Below are 17,585 nucleotides of genomic sequence, written 5' to 3' on the forward strand. Positions count from 1 at the left end.
AAGACAGAAAGTCAGAACCTTGGTCAAAATTTTGGATGGCAAAATTCTAGACTCTTTTTGGTTGGCCGAGATTTGATATCTGCGATCGGGGGGAGGTTTTCTGTTGGCGGACTTTCGTCCCTTGTGGTTAGAATCAGTCTTGGCACTGTTTCTCCTGTGAAGGTTCATCTGCAAGAAAGCCGACGAGGAGAAAAAAAGCCTCAGACCTCCCGTCTTTTCGCCGGAATCAACCAATATCACCTTTCTCGGTCTTGTTTCTGATCCATGATCATTGCTGGGCAATCTGTTTTCCTTTCGGTGGTCGGATTTCGGTCCATTGGATGACTGTCGTCGGCAGTGATCCTGGCAGAGCAAGAGGTTTCCCCAGATCGAGCCTTTCGACTGTGAAAGCGAAGCCGATTTTCACTCCCTAGTCGCTCGTTACGCCTAACGCCCTGCCAACCTCACCCTTCTACGACGATTTTGGTCCTCTCTGTGGCCCAGGTCCCCCAATCTGTCGCTTTTATCGTGGCCCTGCAACAAGCGACACTACGTTCTCCCAATAAGGGGCCCCCGGCCGCCGCGATCCACCTTCCTTGACTAACGAGGATTGAAGGATACAACAATCACGTCACTTCGATGGGCATCATACATCGACTCGCAAAGCGAGTATCATACTTGCCCGTGGCGGCATCCCTCGACAATGCTCTGAGCGAGAAGGGGACCATAATACCACGTTTTGCTTTCTTCAGACGGCGGATACGTTTAAGAAGAAACTCCGCCATCTCAATTCCCTTAGGATTTGTTTTATTATTTCCATGTATTGTAATTGTTCTTATTGTTCTTCTCATCGTCACCCATCCCTCTTCCTCGGGTGGAATCCTCGTGCCAGCTGGCACTCCTCCGACGATAAGGTGAGTTTCCTTCCCCGTTACGCTTCCCACGCCCTTTGCAGTGCATCGCAGTTGACCTGGGCGATCAAATCTATAGAAAAATCAGCGAGAAGTATGACAAAGTATTCGCAACCGGCTGCCTCGAACTTGATACCTCGACCCCCAGGGCCAACGCAGCTTTTGTCGTCTTGGCCCGAAATAAGGAGATAGATGGCGTGATACAATCCATGAAATCGATCGAGAGGCATTTCAATCGATTCTACAATTATCCTTATGTGTTCTTAAACGACGGCGATTTCGATGAGGATTTCAAATCCACAGTGAGAAATTATACCGGTGCTTCGGTCGAATTCGGTAAAATCGACTCGACCATGTGGGGTTATCCCGACTGGATAGATCATGAAGTGGCAAAGGAAGGAATCCGCAAACAAGGTGATGCAGCTATCATGTATGGCGGATTGGAGAGTTACCACCACATGTGCCGCTTTTATTCAGGGTAAGCTTCGCATCGGTCAGTGCCAAGTGAAGGTCGCTGACAGCAAAATCCAGGTTCTTCTATAAGCATCCTCTGCTCATGAACTATGAGTGGTACTGGCGCCTGGAACCCGATATCAAATATTTCTGTGACATTACCTAGTATGATCTCCTTTCCCTCCTACCTCTCAGAGATGCTAATTAGGTTCACAGTGATCCCTTCCTTAAGATGATCGAGCACAACAAAACTTACGGCTTTACCATTGCTGTTAAGGAGCTCCGAGAGACCGTACCGAATATTTTCCGCTATGCATCTGCCTACAAGCGAATGAATAATTTGACATCTAAAGGACTCTGGGAAATGTTCTTGGAAGAGCCAGTGGAAACCCAACAAAAGCCAAAGGAGGGAAAACCTGGTGAAAATCCACTACCAGATGAACTCCTACAAACAACGCCCGGCGATAGCGGCATCCCGGAGGTTAGTCCCGAGGCCATGGAGGGCGAAGAGTACAACATGTGCCATTTCTGGAGTAACTTTGAAATTGCTCGACTTGACTGGTTCCGTAGTAAAGAGTACGAAGATTTCTTTACGATGATGGACCGCAGCGGAGGTTTCTGGATGGAAAGGGTAAGCAGAGATGTGCCACCTTTCCCACTTCTAAATCTTGCTAACTGTCATTAGTGGGGTGATGCTCCCATACATTCTCTTGCTGCCGGTGCGCTCTTGTCACCTAGCGACATCCATTACTTCAGAGATTTCGGATACCGACATACAACGATTCAGCACTGTCCAGCAAATGCTCCAGCCCGCCAGCGCGATCGTATTCCGTGGTTGGAAATGACGACTGAAGACGAAAAGAAGCGTCAAGAAGAGGACGAGTATTGGGACACTCCAGATCCTCCAAAGGAAAATGGGGTCGGCTGCAGATGCAGATGTGATACTGACATCGTTGATGTCGAAGGCAAGCAAGGTAGCTGCTTGGCCGAATGGGTTAAAGTAGCCGGAGGATGGGCATCTCCTTAACGACTCGATTCAGCGCGCATTTCCGTACGTTTTCTTTAGCGCTCCTCCGTATGGTCCTCGAAAGTTGTTACAGAGCGTTCAATACCTATACCTCTATCTGGCACTTCGAAGCCTATATTCAGTTTATTCCTGCATTTCCTGTTGGCCATGGGATAATCGGAAACACGGCGTTTCACGGGGGATAATTCATCAACCTTCTCAATTCAAAAACAACACTATACTTCCGAATTTTTATGGTGCCTAATTACGCTTCTATTCTTTTGGATGAACATAAAATCCACTTTTCTTCATAACTCTGTTTTAACACCCTCCATCCCTGTCCACAGATATGCGTCGTGCTTGAGTGTTATCGGTATAGGCTTTCCCAAAAAGATATGCCATACCCAAACAACAACGGTTAATCCAACCAACGTTGCGCTATCAAGCTTCGGTGTCACCAAAGTGAATCACAGAGGCAAAATTGCTTGTGACAAGATGCACCTTTTATGTTTTCTCCTATTCGTATATCCATGCCCCATCTCCATCCGCAGTGGTCCTCTAGTTACACTACATCCAGATGCTGGAATGATTCGAAAATCCTTGCTGAAGGCATGTACAACATCCTGCTTATGAAATAACTTTGTACCGTGTAGACCATCCTATTCCATTTACATTTATAATATTCTTCTCACCCTCTTTACCTTTTTCGGTGTGTACATAGGATGGTTTGACTCTTTTTTTCCTTTTTCGATTCATGTGTTCTTCCGCAGCATGTTTATATTCAGGGAGAAAGGTCCGAGCGGACTCTAGGCTTCTGTTAACTTGCTATTTCTGCTTACGAGGTAAGGTACATGTCTTTCGTGGGTTGATGAAGGAGCTGCTCAGACGATGAGCTCTCACTACTTGCCCATTGTCTAATATTGCAAATGAACCATCAGGCGAAAATCTTCATCAAACAAAAGATATGTCTGGCATTTGACATTTAACATAAGTGATTGGTAAACTCTGGAAAACGAATATCCGCTCCACATGATGGAAGCTTTATACCCGTCTCTCCATGCGCTCTCAATATCAACATTGTTGAGGTTGGAGATATTTCCAAACAAGCCTGGACCAAAAAAGCTAGAGTCATGATATCATCCGTGCGCATACAGCCCGCCTTTGAAAGAGTGGAACATGCTTTCAGGGACATTTCCATCGACAATTTACTCCATATTCTGTATCTTTTCCGGCTGAATGCGGTACTCTGCTATTGATAACCCATTGCTCGTACTCCAGGGAATCAAGTAAATATCCGCTCCCTGATGGTGCTTTGATGAGCTGAAATCACATAGCAGGCTGAAGTTGCATTTTGTGGGAGATCTGCCAGCGCCATTGGTTGATGAGCCTTAGGCAGCGGTTCTGCCTAAGTATTGACGCGAAGCTTAACCAATGTTTTAACCCCCCAGCATCCGACCCCACCTGTGAACTCGACTCGCCCATCAACTGAGGTCGTGCCAGCTCATCGTTTCAACCCTCAGCTTCGGTATTCAAGGAGCTCGGGCAGATGTGATGACCTTCTAAGAACGCTACTTCATATGCCTTGCCAGACAAGGGGCTGCTGCGGCGTGCCAACAAACTAATCGGCATCCAGATCATTGCTTCGAAACCCCACTCTTTCGAAATACAGCTCCGCCTGCTCCCGTACCCAATCTAGATCAGGAGTAACGACCGACCGCTTCAACGCACTATACCTCTTGCTTTCTACCGGTGCCTTTCTCCCTTCCTCGTGACAAAGGTCTACTCAACCTTTCTTTTCTGCATCTTCCAGGGGCTGCGGTGCCCCGACCTAAACTTGACGCCGCCGCCGTCAAGCTTATACATCTTGTAAGGAGTACCTCTGACCTCAACCTCTTGATATTCCAGCAGACGAGTGAATGATAGCTAATGCCCTGCTTCCAGATGTAATTTGAAGGGCTTGCTCTCCTTCAACAAACCCCATCGCCTCTCTATCGAACGGCTCTCTCATCGTCGTCCTCGCCGGACACTTGAATCCGACAATACGATGACGTCAGCACCCTCTAATCGACCCGCAAGCTCCCTGAGCGAGAGCTGGGCCACGCTCAGCAATTCAGACGCGCATTCCGAAGATGAATGGCGTTCGGAGCATACAGATAATATGTCCCTAGTCGGCCATAGTGTCGCGGACGATGTTGCAAGTCTCGGCAGCCGGGACCTGGAGAGTGATATCGACAGCGAGGACACCGAGAGTCACTGCTCTGAATCCCGGCCTTTCCTACCACCTATCTATCGCGAGGCTGAAAATAACTTTGAAAATGAACACAAAATGCAAGCTAGTTTTATGTCGACGTCTGAATCAATTGTATTCGATGAACCGGATTATTGGCCATCTACGGAAGTTGTGGAATTGAAGCACACCGTCCAGGTACTTGATAAAGCCGACGCTTTGCGTTTCGGCGTTCCCTTCGATATCGGGCAGGGAGACCTTGCCATCTCCGTTCAGCAATCAGTTTCCAAAAAGCCCATTGATGTGGAAAAGCCATTCCGAGTGCTTTACATTGGGAATCCAATGTTCAAGTCTAACGTTCTGGACAAACTTGGAGACGTACTAGTTACTAGCCCTAAGAATAGTGTGTATGCTGGCTCTGCAAATTCATCACGGTTCCATGTTGTCCCAGCTTCTTTTGGCCCAGATGCCACCCCAAATTATGCCGAATTACTCCCCATCCACGTTCAGCTTGTCGTGGAGGAAGCCGTTTCCGCCGAGGCGTTAGCTGGCCCGAGAAATGCTGACAGTATTGGCCTTTCTTTCAAGGACAGAGAGCCGGTCATATCCACAAGGACAGAGTCTGGCTTTCAGTTAATTTCTGCTTCGAGTTGGGTTGCGCCAGATATTACCATTTTCTTCGTGAGAGAAACTGAAGATATCTCAACATATGCCACGCGCAATCTCGCCTTCACGTTCATGGAAAGGCATAACATACCTGCAATGGTGATCTCCGAATCTCCGCTTTGGGATGGCCATGATTCTTCAATCTCTATTGATCCGCGAACCCTGCATATCTGCCTAGAATCGCGCGATCCAGGCAGTGGCAGCTCCAAGGTCGTGGGTAGATATCCCATAGACCTAGTCACCTTTGAGAATATTTCACCCGCGCAACTTAATCGAAACTTGGCGTCCCTTGCCGGAATTCACCCCAAGGAACAAGCGAAGCTAGTCTCTCTTCGGCGATATACGAACCAAGACGGGAGAATGTCTGACATTGCGAAATATGGGACAGGCTCAAATTGTTATCATTTCTGGAAAGATGGGTGCAATTTAAGAACCATGAATGGCCGCATCCTAGGGTTGATTATTGGGGTTGCTATGATATGTCTCTGCTGCACTGGATTAGGAACACTACTCTTTGCTCTATTTAAGTATTTTGCCGGATTCGCCAATGTCTCTGTTTCCATTGCACATGGAAAGATTTCGGCCGGCTCCCACACGACACTAATTCCAAGCACTAAATCGAATTCAATGGGAACATCACTGCTACCGAAATCGAATGCGGTGGTTCTCTCCAGTTGCGCGAAAGACAAGTCTCTGAGTGTCAATGATGATATCCTGAAATTGACCCACTCGAACGTTCAGAAACCAAATAACACGGACAAGTTTCAGGTATATGTCGTGGGTGATTGCCATGTGATCATCAAAGTACCAACTCGCATATCATCGATGAGAAAGGTTCCAAAATTCGAAGTCAAAATCACAAAGGCGGATACAAAATTGGATTTCCACCTTTCAAAGCTTTTCGATAATGTATATACATTACGACTGGCCAGAGAGGATGCCCACGGGGTTATGAACGTCACAATCTCAGCGAAAGCGAAGCCGCTTGTAGAACAAATCACCGAGATCGACTTCGGTACTCCATGGCTTAAAATAGCAAGCTGGAAAAAGGCAGCTCAATCTCTTTCGTATCAGCTAAGGAACGACTTGAGTGCTGCTCAGGCCGGGATTTCCGAGGCGTATTATCGAGTCTTCTTTGACCTGCAGTCCGTGAGCGACACTTTCAGAGCAGAAAGCGGCTTTGGTCCTCAAGCCTCAATCAAGCAAATCCTTAAGGCGGCATGCGAGACTGTGAGCAAGGCAAAACGGTATTCTGAAGAGATCCAAAAAGAGTCATCAGAGCTGATGAAGGAGTCTTCACGGCTCTTACGAGAGCAAGCGCAGATCATTGCCAAAGAAACCACAGAGATTGCCCACGGGATGTTTTCGAAAGTGCAGCAGCACGCAAAGCGAGCGCGCCAGTCAGCACTGAATGTGGATCTCACGCAGCTAAAGCGCACAGCCGAAAGAGCTACCAAGTCGCAGTCCCTGGCTGCAGCGCAGAAGCAGGCGTTCCATTTGGCTCGAGATGCTCGACTTGGATGGAGAAAGCCGCAAGAGTCTTGTAATGGAAAATCATGTTCTGCCAAAGGGATTAAGCAGAGGTAGAGTCTACTATATTCTCTTCTCCTGTGTTTGCTCTTTTCCTCTTCTCATTCTTGTTGATATTTGTTTTCGTGTATGAGACATCTCAAGGACAGGTGGTGTTTGGTTTGCAGGTTTGGCGCAAATATGCCAATCATGATAATTATTTCTCCAAGGAAATGTAGTTATTAGTTCACCCTTCTCCTTGGTAGAAATGCCTCTTATTTTCTCGCATATCAGCCTTCTTGACATTCAAGGTGAATCAAGGAATTGATCAGGAATCATGGTGGTGGGAATTTCTTGTATCTTGTGCTCTGTATGCAGACAGAATTAATATCTCATTGGGAATTGATACTTTAAGACCATTCTAGAGGTGAAAGAAAGGGAGTTCTCCATGTTTGAAGAGCGTGAGAAGAATATATCCCAAACAATCGTGTGGAGCTTGTCTTGCAAGATTGGGCGCTAACTAAGTAGTGCACCACCATTATCAGCCCACATTTTCTCCCCTTGACCTTTAATGCCAAACAACCCGATCATCAAGTAATAGAGGTCTTGCTATCTAGATCCCTTTACCCCAGATAGTCTCCCATTTACATTGCCCTTTTCTACATTTTCTTTGCCCTCAACAACACATAGCACCGCTCACGATGTCTGACACCGAGACAAAACCCGACCCCACCACCACTGCCCCTCCCGAAGAGAAGAAGGAAGAGGTCCCTGCCACCACAGAACCTGAGGCCGAAACCAAGCAAGGAGAGACCACAGACAAACCTGCTGCTGAGCAGGAGGCGAAGCCTGTCACCTCTGACAGTGTGTTCTCGATGTTTGGTGGGGGTCCCAAGAAGGAAAAGAAAGAAGCAGCCGAGGATGATCAAGCCGAACCATCTGGATCTTCAAAGAAGAAGGAGAGCGAAGAAGCTGTAAGCGGCTGCTCAGCTTTGTGGAATTTTGCCGTCTTTGATAGGAGATTGTTTCTCCGACCGCTGAATCATTTTCTATTTCCTTTTATTTTTTTCCTTTTATTTTTTTTTTGCTTTTCTTCTTTTCCCTCCCCGCGGTCGATCTCTGCGGTGCTGCTTATCACATTCATTTTGATAAACTTTTTTGCCATTGCGAGGAATATATTTCCAAAGGCTAATAGAAACTGCAATGCTATAGGATGTTGAAGCCGAGCCTGATGTCGATTTCGAGCCCGTTTATCGCCTGACTGAGAAGGTTGAGATCAAGACAAATGAGGAGCTCGAGGAGCAAGTTTTCAAGATGCGTGCGAAGCTTTTCAAGTTTGATACCGACTCTAGAGAGTGGAAAGAGCGTGGAACCGGCGATGTGAGACTGTTGAAGCACAAGGAGAACCACAAGACTCGCTTGGTTATGCGAAGAGATAAGACTCACAAAGTTTGCGCGAACCACTACAGTACGTTCCTTTCCTTCTTTGCGGATTGGAACCAGGAAGGATGATATACTGACAATATGCTCGTTCTAGTCGTCCCTGATATGAAGTTGTCTCCAAACGTTGGAAGTGATCGAAGCTGGGTGTGGAATGCTGCCGCGGACGTCAGCGAAGGTGAACCCGAGGCGCAGACTTTGGCCATTCGTTTTGCCAATAGTGAAAGTGAGTTGATAGTTTTACTTAAAGAGGGAAAAAAGTGGATAGACTGAGGCTAACGATACCGGTCTGTAGACGCCAATCTCTTCAAGGAGGCATTCGAGAAAGCTCAGGAGGAAAACGAAAAACTTTTCAACAAACAGTAAACGTACATGATTCTCTCCTGAAGTCGACCAGGAACGGTTGCCCGCCATGGCGAAACCCACAGAGATGAGATAGCTCCCCACAGTGATCTACACTAATTTGCTCCATCCCCGTCCCTACGCCCAGATCTATTGAAAACAAACTCATCCCGATGCACTTACCCCATCCCCTTTGAGTTCCCTATTGCGACCATCGAGCTCTGTGGCTATTTTCTATCAAACCCCCGTTTGGCTCCAGGGAGAGCGGTTCGGATCGATGGTGAATACCAGATGATGAGTACTACGAATAGCTCCGGTCCTGGGCCCTCCGCCCTTATTTTGTAGGGAAACGAAAAAAAAAAAACACCAGTAGTACATAGAGCACTCAGTTGATAGCACCCCAATATCAAGTGAATTTTGACAAGTATTGAATTTTATTTTGTATGGTTTGTTGTTTGATGTTGAAGATGTTTGCTGGACAGCTCCGCATTCTAATATTTAACTATTTAACTCTGCTTGGAGAGTGGGTTGCTGATAACCACCCCAAAGTCGCATCCCACTCTAGATGGCGGGCGGCAACTCTCCTCTTACAATGAAATGAGACGAAACCCATATCATCCATCTCATCTCATCTCTTAATCTCTCAATCAGCACTCTGTCTAGAGATCTCTATTCCTCCCTCTGACATTGTCTGTGTACAATCACCCAGAGAACTCACCTGGCCAACAACGGCGTTCCCCGCAACACAACTTCGCGACCACCAACACTTCTGCAAGTGTTCCAGAAACAGTCAATAACACAACCAGGAAGGATGCCTGATGTAAGCTTCCGGAGCCCTCTGGACCTCATGTTGCACTCTTGCAAAAACAGCTTCTTTCATCATCGCGTCACCATCCCTTCACACTCAACCTCTGTCGCACCTATCACGCAGCTCTTCAGGTGAACGCCAATACTAATGCCGAGACACACGCAGGTCAAACGCACTGTCAAGCTCATTACAGAGCAGGCCCCGACGTATGTATTCTTACCTCCCTGTTGTTGTCGACCTGTGTTGCTGGAACTCGTCCACCGCCGTGCATGCGGTTTTTACCCCGCCCCGCGGGTTCCCCCTTTCGAAACGGAATGAGAGAATATGTACCACATAAATCTCGCTCTATATACATGGATGCTGCTGCTGTGCTGCTAAGCTATGTCCGAAAAGGAGTACTGTGCGTTGGGACCCGTGCTGATTGGGTATATCATGAGATAGGGAGAAATCCTCTGAATTTGACGGCTTGCCGGTCCGTCGGTGGTCCGTTGAAGTTTATCTCCTGAACGAGCATGGAGAACAGGTTCCTGCGACTCTTTTTAGTGAAGTGACTTATACTCTTCACCCGAGTTTCGAAGACAGAGCTGTTCAAAGTGAGTTGCGCGTCTAATTCATGCTTTTTGGTACCCTAAGTTACCGGAAGACACGCGTGACATTTATATTGTATTGTAAGGGCTGGGGCCCTGCTAACTAGTTCTCTTCTGTTGCCAGCTTTCAAGGCTCCGCCGTTCAGAATTGAAGAAGAGGGATGGGGAGAGTTTGACATGTCCATTCGGCTTCTTGCGCCGGACAAGGAACATGTTATCGCTCATGATTTGAACTTCCAACAGAATAGATACGAGTCGAAGCACGTTCTTGTGAGTTATATTCTTTATATTCGATGCCACTGTTTCCGATATCTGGTCCCTTGGTCTCTAACAGTCGGATATCAGACCTTTAAGAACCCTAAGCCAGCCGTCCTCGCTGCCCTACGCGAATTTGGTCCCGTCCCAGGAGATGAAAATGGTCTGAAGTCGAAGCGTGGCCAGGATGATAGCTCAAAGAAAAAGAAACGCGTCGATAAGAATGTATGCCTTGATTGAAGCCTCTGTGGTATTGCAGTCAGATTTGGTGCTTCTGTCACTAACTATTATCTCTAGATTGATATGGAGAGGCTTGCCGATGGTTTACAGAAGCTTGGAGAGGATGATCTTCTTCAAGTTGTTCAGATGGTTCATGATCATAAGTCACCAGATTCATATACAAAGAATGATATTGAACGTAAGTATTATGCTTCAATATAACATCTATGCCTTACTAATTTCTACTGCACATATAGAGGGTGAATTCCATGTCGACCTGTATACCCTGCCCGACAGCCTTATCAAGATGCTCTGGGATTTCTCTCAGGAAAAGGGAGTTGTGTGAGCGAATATGCTTGCACCCCTATTTTAAATTAATATGCTAAAATCGAAATTCATTGGGAGATAACCAGCATTGTTAAATATGGGGAAAAGAACCAAAAGCTGGAGAAGAGAAAAAGAAAAGGGAAAAAAAAGTCCTGCAATTGCGTGTGCTGAAAATACAGATGTAAAATAGGCCATATCTCTTTGCTTCCGCCCACATCTTCGTGTCCTCTGCTGCCATTGGCCCCGCATATGGTCTTTCCTTTTACTCATAGCCTTGAGTTATTTTTCTCTCATCTTTTGGTCTGATTTTGCCACGGAGTACATTGGCGACAAGGTTCCACTTTCGTGTAATTCTGGCGATACATTCACTGATGGCATGAGATATTCTGGGTTGGGTCTCTTAATAATTGAATGGCATATGAAAGCACCGTTTAACCTTTTTCTTTCCTCTAATGCTACTCATTGTTTCAACCTTTACCCCACAAGCACATTTTTAACTATGTCACTATCAGTTGTGCCTACGGTTGGCAAAGCTTTGCCCAGGTACTCAGAGATGGGTGTGAACACAAGAGCATTGATCTTTGCTTGCAATTATAAGGAGTTATACTTTATACAGGTGTAGCATACAAGGATGCAGAATCTATTATATCCATGTCATATACTCCGTACATACACTCCCAAGACAGAGAGGACATCAGCGAAGGTTAGATGACTTTTTATCAAGCACAGCCATTAGGTAACTAAACATTAAGAGTGAAACTTCTGCAAAACATCCCAGTTAAATTCACCCTAGAGGTGGTTTAAGTAATATATTGGGCGTGGTGTGCAGGTTTCTATATCAGCATAGGCGGGAATCGTATCCACTAGTATTAGCACACTCGAGACGGTGTGTTGCAAAAGTGCATATTTTCACAGCAGAAGCTCTGATTATTTAGATTGGCGTGCATTTACCTAAAGAGGAGCAGTCAGAATGATATTGCGGTTGGATTGGGGGTCCCTCAAATCGTAATGACATGAAACATACCACATTTGTTGCACTTCATTGGGGGTTTGGTTCCGGGGTTGCCCTTTTCAGGCTCTCCCTTTCCAGGTTCTTCCTTTCCAGGTTCATTCTTTCCGGGCTCAAGTCCAGGAAGGGGCTTGCAGTACTTCGGGCATTGAATTGGGAAATCCAGGAGAGGGATCTCGAAGATTGGGGTCCGATCGACTTCCCAGACTCCAAGGTCCAGCTGCAGACTGGCACCGGCAGCGAGAGTTACACCAGTCTTAACATTGCTATCTGGGCACCAACCTCCCTCCTCTGAATTGTTTGGAAAATGTCAAGTTAGCCGGGAAACCAGAATAAACAAAATCCAGACATGGAAGAGTCAATAAACTTACTGAGACCAGCAGTAAGGTTGAGATCAATTGGGATGCCAAACTTGACGCCAGCTTCGATGCCAGCACCGCCAAGAATTTCAAAGCCCCAAGTAATCTTGGGTTCAGGAACAGTGGTGGTATCAAGGTCAATGTATCCATTGTTAAAGGTGACGTCCGACTTCGCCTCGATCTTGTCCAAGCCTACGACGCCGGACTTGCCATCGCCGATAAGGACGAGGGTCATTTTGCCGCCATTTGGAAGTTTGGCGGTGCATCCGAAGTTAACAGTGGCGCTGCCAGTGAACTTGACGTCGCCGTGGATCAACAAGCCAACCTTAGCACCAATGGACAGGATACCGGGGATCTCGATTCCGGTAAATGGAATAACCTTTTCGAAAATGGTCTGAGAGTACTTAATCTCCTTCTTGACGTTCACCAAGTCGAGTTCGAATTCAGCAGCGGTACTGAAATCCTTTGGCTCAATTTCGAGTTTCAATTCAGTAGTGAGGTAGTTTTCAACCTAGAAAATATGAGAATAGTCCACTACCATATAAGAAAGCATCATTACCTTCAGAGTTCCAGTAGTAAGGAAAGTTCCCTGCACGTAGCAGTTCTGACAGCTGAGCTCAATCTCGGCAGGGGATCTAGGAACATCATATCAGTGTCGTGCTTCAAGCATTCACGGGTGACACGTACCCAGGGCCCTTGTACAAAGTAACTTCAGTGTTTGGTTTGAAGATATTGATGGGAATGTTGACTGGCAGGCAAATATCGCCATCACCATCGATCACGTCAATTATATCCTTGATTCCGCCCTTGAAGCCAGCATCAAGGCCATCCTTGAATTTTTCAATAGCTTCGCCAATCCATCCAATGACACCCTTTGCTTGGAGAGAGAAGAGAGCTTGCGTGGACATCTTATAATGACCAAAGTCAATGTCGAAGGCGCCGGCAAATTGCTTCCAGGCGACCGCCTTGGCCTTGAGAGTAACACAAAGTTCTCCGGCATCGTTAATCACGTCAGTAATCCTAAAATAGAAATCAATATCGATACATAGATCATAGGCTGGTCGTCCTGAATTTTACCTGTACGCCTGGCGTTGTCCTTCGGGACCGCAACTAGCATGATTGGCAATCATCAGGAATTCTGCATCAGTTTTGGCGTTGATATAGTCCCACGACGTTATGGCAAATTCATAAGCAGCCTTCGATTTGAAAGTAAGGGACATTTCTCCATCGTCCCCCTTGCAGTCAACAGCAGAGGTCAAGTCTTCAAAAGTTTCCATCATGACGATAGGGAGGTTATCAGACGCATGAAGCGTCATATTTGCCAGGAAGAGTTTGCCGGAACCTTAAAGAATCAGCGAGTAGGCCATAATTAACAATTGACAAGCGCAGTGTCATACCGGCGAGGCCACCAAAGAGCATGTTAGCATTTTGCACTGGCTTAAAGCAAGAAAAGTCGGGCAAGGTGCGCTCGTTGAGGTTGTCTTGTGGTTCGAGGTCTGAGAGTTTGATAGGTCGTAAGAAATTGGGAGTCGAAGCTTCAATGAAGGCTTCTCCCTTCGGGGCGGCCACTGGGCCTGGAAAAGGAACGGCGGCAGTGGCAGCAGCCAACGCTGCCACAATAGTGGAAAAGAACGACGAGCGCATTTTCAAACAGCAATCCTGCTGTAAAAACGAATGACTACTTTGAAAAAAACAAAACGAATGACTTGGGCTGTGAGAGCTCGAAAGAAAGAGGATCACTAACCAGGGAGTGGTGACGAAGATTATATACTCATCTTTGAGCACCCAGCCCCTGACCCCTCAGTGACCCTAAGTCTCACGAAACGGAAAAAAAAAAGTCAGCTGAGGAAAGCAACGGCTGTTTCGTTTCTTGGTTCAAGTGTTGTGCTATTCCTCCCAGATATTCGCCCAGGCAGGAGTTCAAAGCATATTTGGCGCTAGTTCAGGCCACCCTAATGCAGCTCATCACGACTTCATGCAACGGCCTTGGAAGCTTGAAACCAGCGACTCCCTTGGCGCAACCGAGAAGTTCACGGAATCCAGCATCGTGACTCTTGCCGCTCCCTTCCTATTGGGTATTCAGTAGAGGACCCTTGTTTTTGGAATCAGGAGGGTTCATGGAAGAGACTTGTATGTACCCCGTATATTCTTCGCACTTCTGGGATGCGAAGGTGTCCGAAGTCCAACACGTGTTCCCGCATCCAGCCCGGAAAAAAGAAAAGAAAGAAAGAGACAAGAGCATTTGATCGTCCGCTAAGGAGGACAATCCATTAGCTATTGGATACTCCAAACTTTGCAGTTTATGGCCCATCCACGAAGTGGAGCGAAGCGGCGCCGACTGCAAAGGGAATGTACCAGAAAAGAACTAGTTCACGACCGGATAAAACCCCGGACACGGACGGCGCTATGATGAAATAACTGATCTACGGAGTAGGGCGCCTTGCTCCATAACATGGCGACCTTTATGAGTCTCCATAATTGGACGTGACCGATTTCCGTACTCTGGCATAGGTGTACGTATATCCGGAGAAAAAAGAAGAGAAGAAAAGTTTCCCGTGCGAATCCTCCGTTCTTGACAAGTTCTGCGCTTGGTTCGACGGGGAGCGAGGCCGTAGTCAGGGGTAAACTCAAAAGATGCTTTGGTAAAACACCTTGTTTCTGCTATTTTAGCGTTTCTCCAGGATAGAAGAGCAAGGCTGAACTGTTGAATCCTTGTGAATGTTCATGTGAAAGACGGATGTGATGCTGAATCATGAGGGAGAAGAGGCGTTGACAGTCACCATCCTACATAATAGGACTTAGAAATAAAGCAACGTAAACTTGGATTCATGATAAGTAGATGCCTTTCATGCAGCTGGAGGAGCTGTCGAGAGCCTTGTTGGCGACCAGCAGACGAGGTTAGCTCGACGACGGCGAGGTCGACCGTCGAAGGATTCGATTGAACTACTCCGTTAACTAGCGCAACCGAGGTGGAACTGTTACCGTGGACATGCTAGCGCCGTTCCGAGCTAGTTAGTGAGTTAGCTACGCTAAACTGTCTTGGGTAACTACTTAGTTAGCAGGCCTGGAACGATAAGATAAGATCCGATGACTAACTGCGCTTGCCAGGGATCCGCTGCGACCACGGTCTTCAGCGCAGAGAAAAACATGACGAGGGCGATCGCAAAGCCCGAGAACATTGCTGGAGGCTCACTGTGAGAAGGGGTCTGAGATGTCGTTATACTTCGATGTGGTGTCCATTTTGACCGCCCCGCTTGAGGTAGGCGGTTCATTGAAATCGCGAATATACAACTCCCGTCTGAAATCATCTCCGCCTCAAATATATGCTCTCATCACCGAAGTAACGAAATGGAACGCAGTATTGAAGGAAGTGGTGGACAGTTCGGATATTCTTGCACATGAGCCGAAGGTGGGTTCTGTTTGCTTTCTTCTCCGTTTCCCCGACAGATTTCGGCGGATAAGCGATCCAAGCTGAAACCAATGCTCGAAAACGGCGAAAGTACGGAGAAGTCTAACCAATGCGACTTAGGCAAAATAGCTCACTCCACTTCTCTCACTTCTCCTAACCCATGATCTCCTCCTATCTAAAAGGGGAATCGCCTCTCCCTCCAACCATCCCCTCCGTCTCGCAGTTGAACGACACAAGACACGATTGAACGCAGAGTTCACCAGGATTCGCATACGTCGTGGTTGCGCTTCCGTAGAACAGTTACGCTCAGCTATAGAAACGGCAACAAATCGAGATGCAGGGGACAAGGCGCTCCCCAGTCCCCGATGGGTTCGCATCAACAATGCCCGCACCACCCTGGAGCAAGAGTTGAACACCACCTTTGCCGGCTACACCCCTGTTACATCCCTTCACGGGCTCTCGACATCGACGACCAGGGCATATTATGCTGACAAGCATATTCCAGACCTGATTGCCGTCGCATCCACGTCGCAATTGCTCTCGACTCCGGCGTATAAGCAAGGAAAGATCATCCTCCAGGACAAGGCTTCCTGTTTCCCAGCGTACTTATTGCTCGGAGATCAGGCAGCTTCTTGGAGTGGAGATCTAATAGACGGCTGTGCCGCCCCGGGAAACAAAACAACCCATTTAGCGTCATTGTTATCTGCGGCTGGCCGAAAGGGGGCCAAAATATATTCCCTTGATGCGTCACCTACCAGATCAAAAATTCTCCAGAAGATGGTTGGAATCGCAGGAGTAGATGATCGGGTCACTGTCCTTGCGGGCCAGGATTTCCTGGCTTTGGATCCTGAAGACCCTCGATTCAAGAACGTCACGGGTCTTCTTCTCGACCCAAGCTGTTCGGGCAGTGGTATTGTAAAGCGTGAGGACGTCCCTCGGCTAGATTTACCGGAGCCAAAGTCTCAAAACAGCCGGGGGTTTGTGAATAGTGGCCCCAACAGCCGCAAGAGAAAACGCAAGCCAGGTCCTCCAGAGGCTTCGACCTCGGAATCGCCAGCGCCGGACACCTTTGAAAACGAGGCTGTGGGCGGAGAAGTTGATATTTCCCGTCTCACCAAGCTTTCAAATCTCCAGGCCCAAATTATCGAACATGCGTTTAAATTCCCATGTGCTACGCGGATCACCTACAGCACCTGCTCTATACACGCCCAGGAAAATGAAAACGTAGTCTATCGTGCCCTACAGTCTTCTGTCGCTAGGGAACGGCAATGGAAAATCTTGCCAAGATCAGAACAGGCTGAAGGGCTGAAAAATTGGCCTCATCGAGGATGGCTGAAACGTGAACATAAACCTGTCGACGGAGAGGAGACATGGGAGTTAACAGACATGGAGAGTGAGGCCTGTTTGAGATGTTCCGCCAGAGATGTAGAGGGTACCGGTGGATTTTTCGTGGCAGGGTTTGTGAGAGAGCAAAATTCAACATCAAACAGTTCGAAAGGGGAGGTAACAGAGGATGGAGATAGTGATGGCTCTGATGAAACCTGGCATGGCTTTGATAGTGACTAGTTCTGAATCCTCGAAGAAAATTCGTTTAATGAAAACAGTTGGGATATCATGTCCAGCCAAAAGTCCAGAAACATGGAGTAAATATCTCCTCTATCAACCAGCCAACAGTGCTCCGTATGTACGCGATTGATTTCTGTTTCATGGAAACTTCAAGTCCATAATGGATACGGAGTAATAAGTTACCAATTGGAAGTGTTCACCCAATCCCTGATAATCGGAGCACCTGGTAAGAGATATTTCGCTAACCACGTTGGGCATCATCTTTTTGTTTCAGATCGTAGGTTACGCAACTCTCGGGTCTCAGCATACCGATCTCCTCAAGTGTCTGTGCGAGAATCCACCAGCTTGCCCAGAGGTAGCTCAGAGGAGAACCCCCTAACCTTAAGGATCGTATTATTTTCAAGACAAGTGATCTATTATTGGCAAAAAGAAAGGAGATACGTAACAGCTGCCAAGGAGGCTGAGGAGCGGAAGACATACCAGAAAGACATTTGGCATAAAGAAGGAATTAAT

The 17,585-nt window shown here is 47.2% G+C and overlaps 6 protein-coding genes across 6 annotated transcripts; 5 read left to right on the forward strand and 1 right to left on the reverse strand.

Moving 5' to 3' along the window:
- Window positions 1–216: 216 nt before the first annotated feature.
- Window positions 217–3,387, forward strand: CIMG_09228 (alpha-1,2-mannosyltransferase). Its single transcript, XM_001239606.2, has 5 exons — window positions 217–893; window positions 970–1,368; window positions 1,422–1,508; window positions 1,560–1,974; window positions 2,029–3,387. The coding sequence occupies exons 1-5, from the start codon at window positions 619–621 to the stop codon at window positions 2,368–2,370; spliced, it is 1,518 nt and encodes a 505-aa protein (XP_001239607.1). The 5' UTR covers window positions 217–618; the 3' UTR covers window positions 2,371–3,387.
- Window positions 3,388–3,907: 520 nt separating this feature from the next.
- CIMG_09229 (uncharacterized protein) lies at window positions 3,908–7,165 on the forward strand. The gene is made up of 2 exons (XM_001239607.2): window positions 3,908–4,215; window positions 4,291–7,165. Exon 2 carries the CDS (start codon window positions 4,394–4,396, stop codon window positions 6,827–6,829), a length of 2,436 nt encoding a protein of 811 aa, XP_001239608.1. The 5' UTR covers window positions 3,908–4,215; window positions 4,291–4,393; the 3' UTR covers window positions 6,830–7,165.
- A 162-nt stretch (window positions 7,166–7,327) lies between these two features.
- Window positions 7,328–8,960, forward strand: CIMG_09230 (ran-specific GTPase-activating protein 1). Its single transcript, XM_001239608.2, has 4 exons — window positions 7,328–7,725; window positions 7,964–8,219; window positions 8,289–8,417; window positions 8,487–8,960. Exons 1-4 carry the CDS (start codon window positions 7,453–7,455, stop codon window positions 8,555–8,557), a joined length of 729 nt encoding a protein of 242 aa, XP_001239609.1. The 5' UTR covers window positions 7,328–7,452; the 3' UTR covers window positions 8,558–8,960.
- Window positions 8,961–9,086: 126 nt separating this feature from the next.
- Window positions 9,087–11,163, forward strand: CIMG_09231 (transcription initiation factor subunit). The gene is made up of 7 exons (XM_001239609.2): window positions 9,087–9,353; window positions 9,507–9,547; window positions 9,783–9,934; window positions 10,053–10,198; window positions 10,274–10,408; window positions 10,481–10,601; window positions 10,660–11,163. Exons 1-7 carry the CDS (start codon window positions 9,345–9,347, stop codon window positions 10,746–10,748), a joined length of 693 nt encoding a protein of 230 aa, XP_001239610.2. The 5' UTR covers window positions 9,087–9,344; the 3' UTR covers window positions 10,749–11,163.
- A 250-nt stretch (window positions 11,164–11,413) lies between these two features.
- Window positions 11,414–13,829, reverse strand: CIMG_09232 (uncharacterized protein). The gene is made up of 7 exons (XM_001239610.2): window positions 13,495–13,829; window positions 13,175–13,439; window positions 12,785–13,117; window positions 12,657–12,732; window positions 12,110–12,608; window positions 11,754–12,029; window positions 11,414–11,680 (listed from the first exon to the last, which is right to left on the reverse strand). The coding sequence occupies exons 1-7, from the start codon at window positions 13,739–13,741 to the stop codon at window positions 11,661–11,663; spliced, it is 1,716 nt and encodes a 571-aa protein (XP_001239611.1). The 5' UTR covers window positions 13,742–13,829; the 3' UTR covers window positions 11,414–11,660.
- Window positions 13,830–15,250: 1,421 nt separating this feature from the next.
- On the forward strand, window positions 15,251–17,127 carry CIMG_09233 (NOL1/NOP2/sun domain-containing protein). Its single transcript, XM_001239611.2, has 2 exons — window positions 15,251–15,506; window positions 15,636–17,127. Exons 1-2 carry the CDS (start codon window positions 15,309–15,311, stop codon window positions 17,070–17,072), a joined length of 1,635 nt encoding a protein of 544 aa, XP_001239612.1. The 5' UTR covers window positions 15,251–15,308; the 3' UTR covers window positions 17,073–17,127.
- The last annotated feature ends 458 nt before the right edge of the window (window positions 17,128–17,585 follow it).

This window comes from Coccidioides immitis (genome assembly GCF_000149335.2).
Source record: "Coccidioides immitis RS genomic scaffold supercont3.5, whole genome shotgun sequence".
Lineage (NCBI taxonomy): Eukaryota > Fungi > Ascomycota > Eurotiomycetes > Onygenales > Onygenaceae > Coccidioides > Coccidioides immitis.

Coding starts and splice junctions, on each gene's coding strand:
- CIMG_09228 (XM_001239606.2), top strand. CDS start 619: ATGGGCATCATACATCGACTCGCAAAGCGAGTATCATACTTGCCCGTG. Junction 894..969: donor GGCACTCCTCCGACGATAAG/GTGAGTTTCCTT, acceptor TCAAATCTATAG/AAAAATCAGCGAGAAGTATG. Junction 1,509..1,559: donor TATTTCTGTGACATTACCTA/GTATGATCTCCT, acceptor TTAGGTTCACAG/TGATCCCTTCCTTAAGATGA.
- CIMG_09229 (XM_001239607.2), top strand. CDS start 4,394: ATGACGTCAGCACCCTCTAATCGACCCGCAAGCTCCCTGAGCGAGAGC.
- CIMG_09230 (XM_001239608.2), top strand. CDS start 7,453: ATGTCTGACACCGAGACAAAACCCGACCCCACCACCACTGCCCCTCCC. Junction 7,726..7,963: donor AGAAGGAGAGCGAAGAAGCT/GTAAGCGGCTGC, acceptor GCAATGCTATAG/GATGTTGAAGCCGAGCCTGA. Junction 8,220..8,288: donor AGTTTGCGCGAACCACTACA/GTACGTTCCTTT, acceptor TGCTCGTTCTAG/TCGTCCCTGATATGAAGTTG.
- CIMG_09231 (XM_001239609.2), top strand. Junction 9,548..9,782: donor ATTACAGAGCAGGCCCCGAC/GTATGTATTCTT, acceptor ATCATGAGATAG/GGAGAAATCCTCTGAATTTG. Junction 10,602..10,659: donor TACAAAGAATGATATTGAAC/GTAAGTATTATG, acceptor CTGCACATATAG/AGGGTGAATTCCATGTCGAC.
- CIMG_09232 (XM_001239610.2), bottom strand. CDS start 13,741: ATGCGCTCGTCGTTCTTTTCCACTATTGTGGCAGCGTTGGCTGCTGCC. Junction 13,440..13,494: donor GCTCTTTGGTGGCCTCGCCG/GTATGACACTGC, acceptor TGATTCTTTAAG/GTTCCGGCAAACTCTTCCTG. Junction 12,733..12,784: donor ACTTTGTACAAGGGCCCTGG/GTACGTGTCACC, acceptor TGATGTTCCTAG/ATCCCCTGCCGAGATTGAGC.
- CIMG_09233 (XM_001239611.2), top strand. CDS start 15,309: ATGTCGTTATACTTCGATGTGGTGTCCATTTTGACCGCCCCGCTTGAG. Junction 15,507..15,635: donor TTCTTGCACATGAGCCGAAG/GTGGGTTCTGTT, acceptor TAGGCAAAATAG/CTCACTCCACTTCTCTCACT.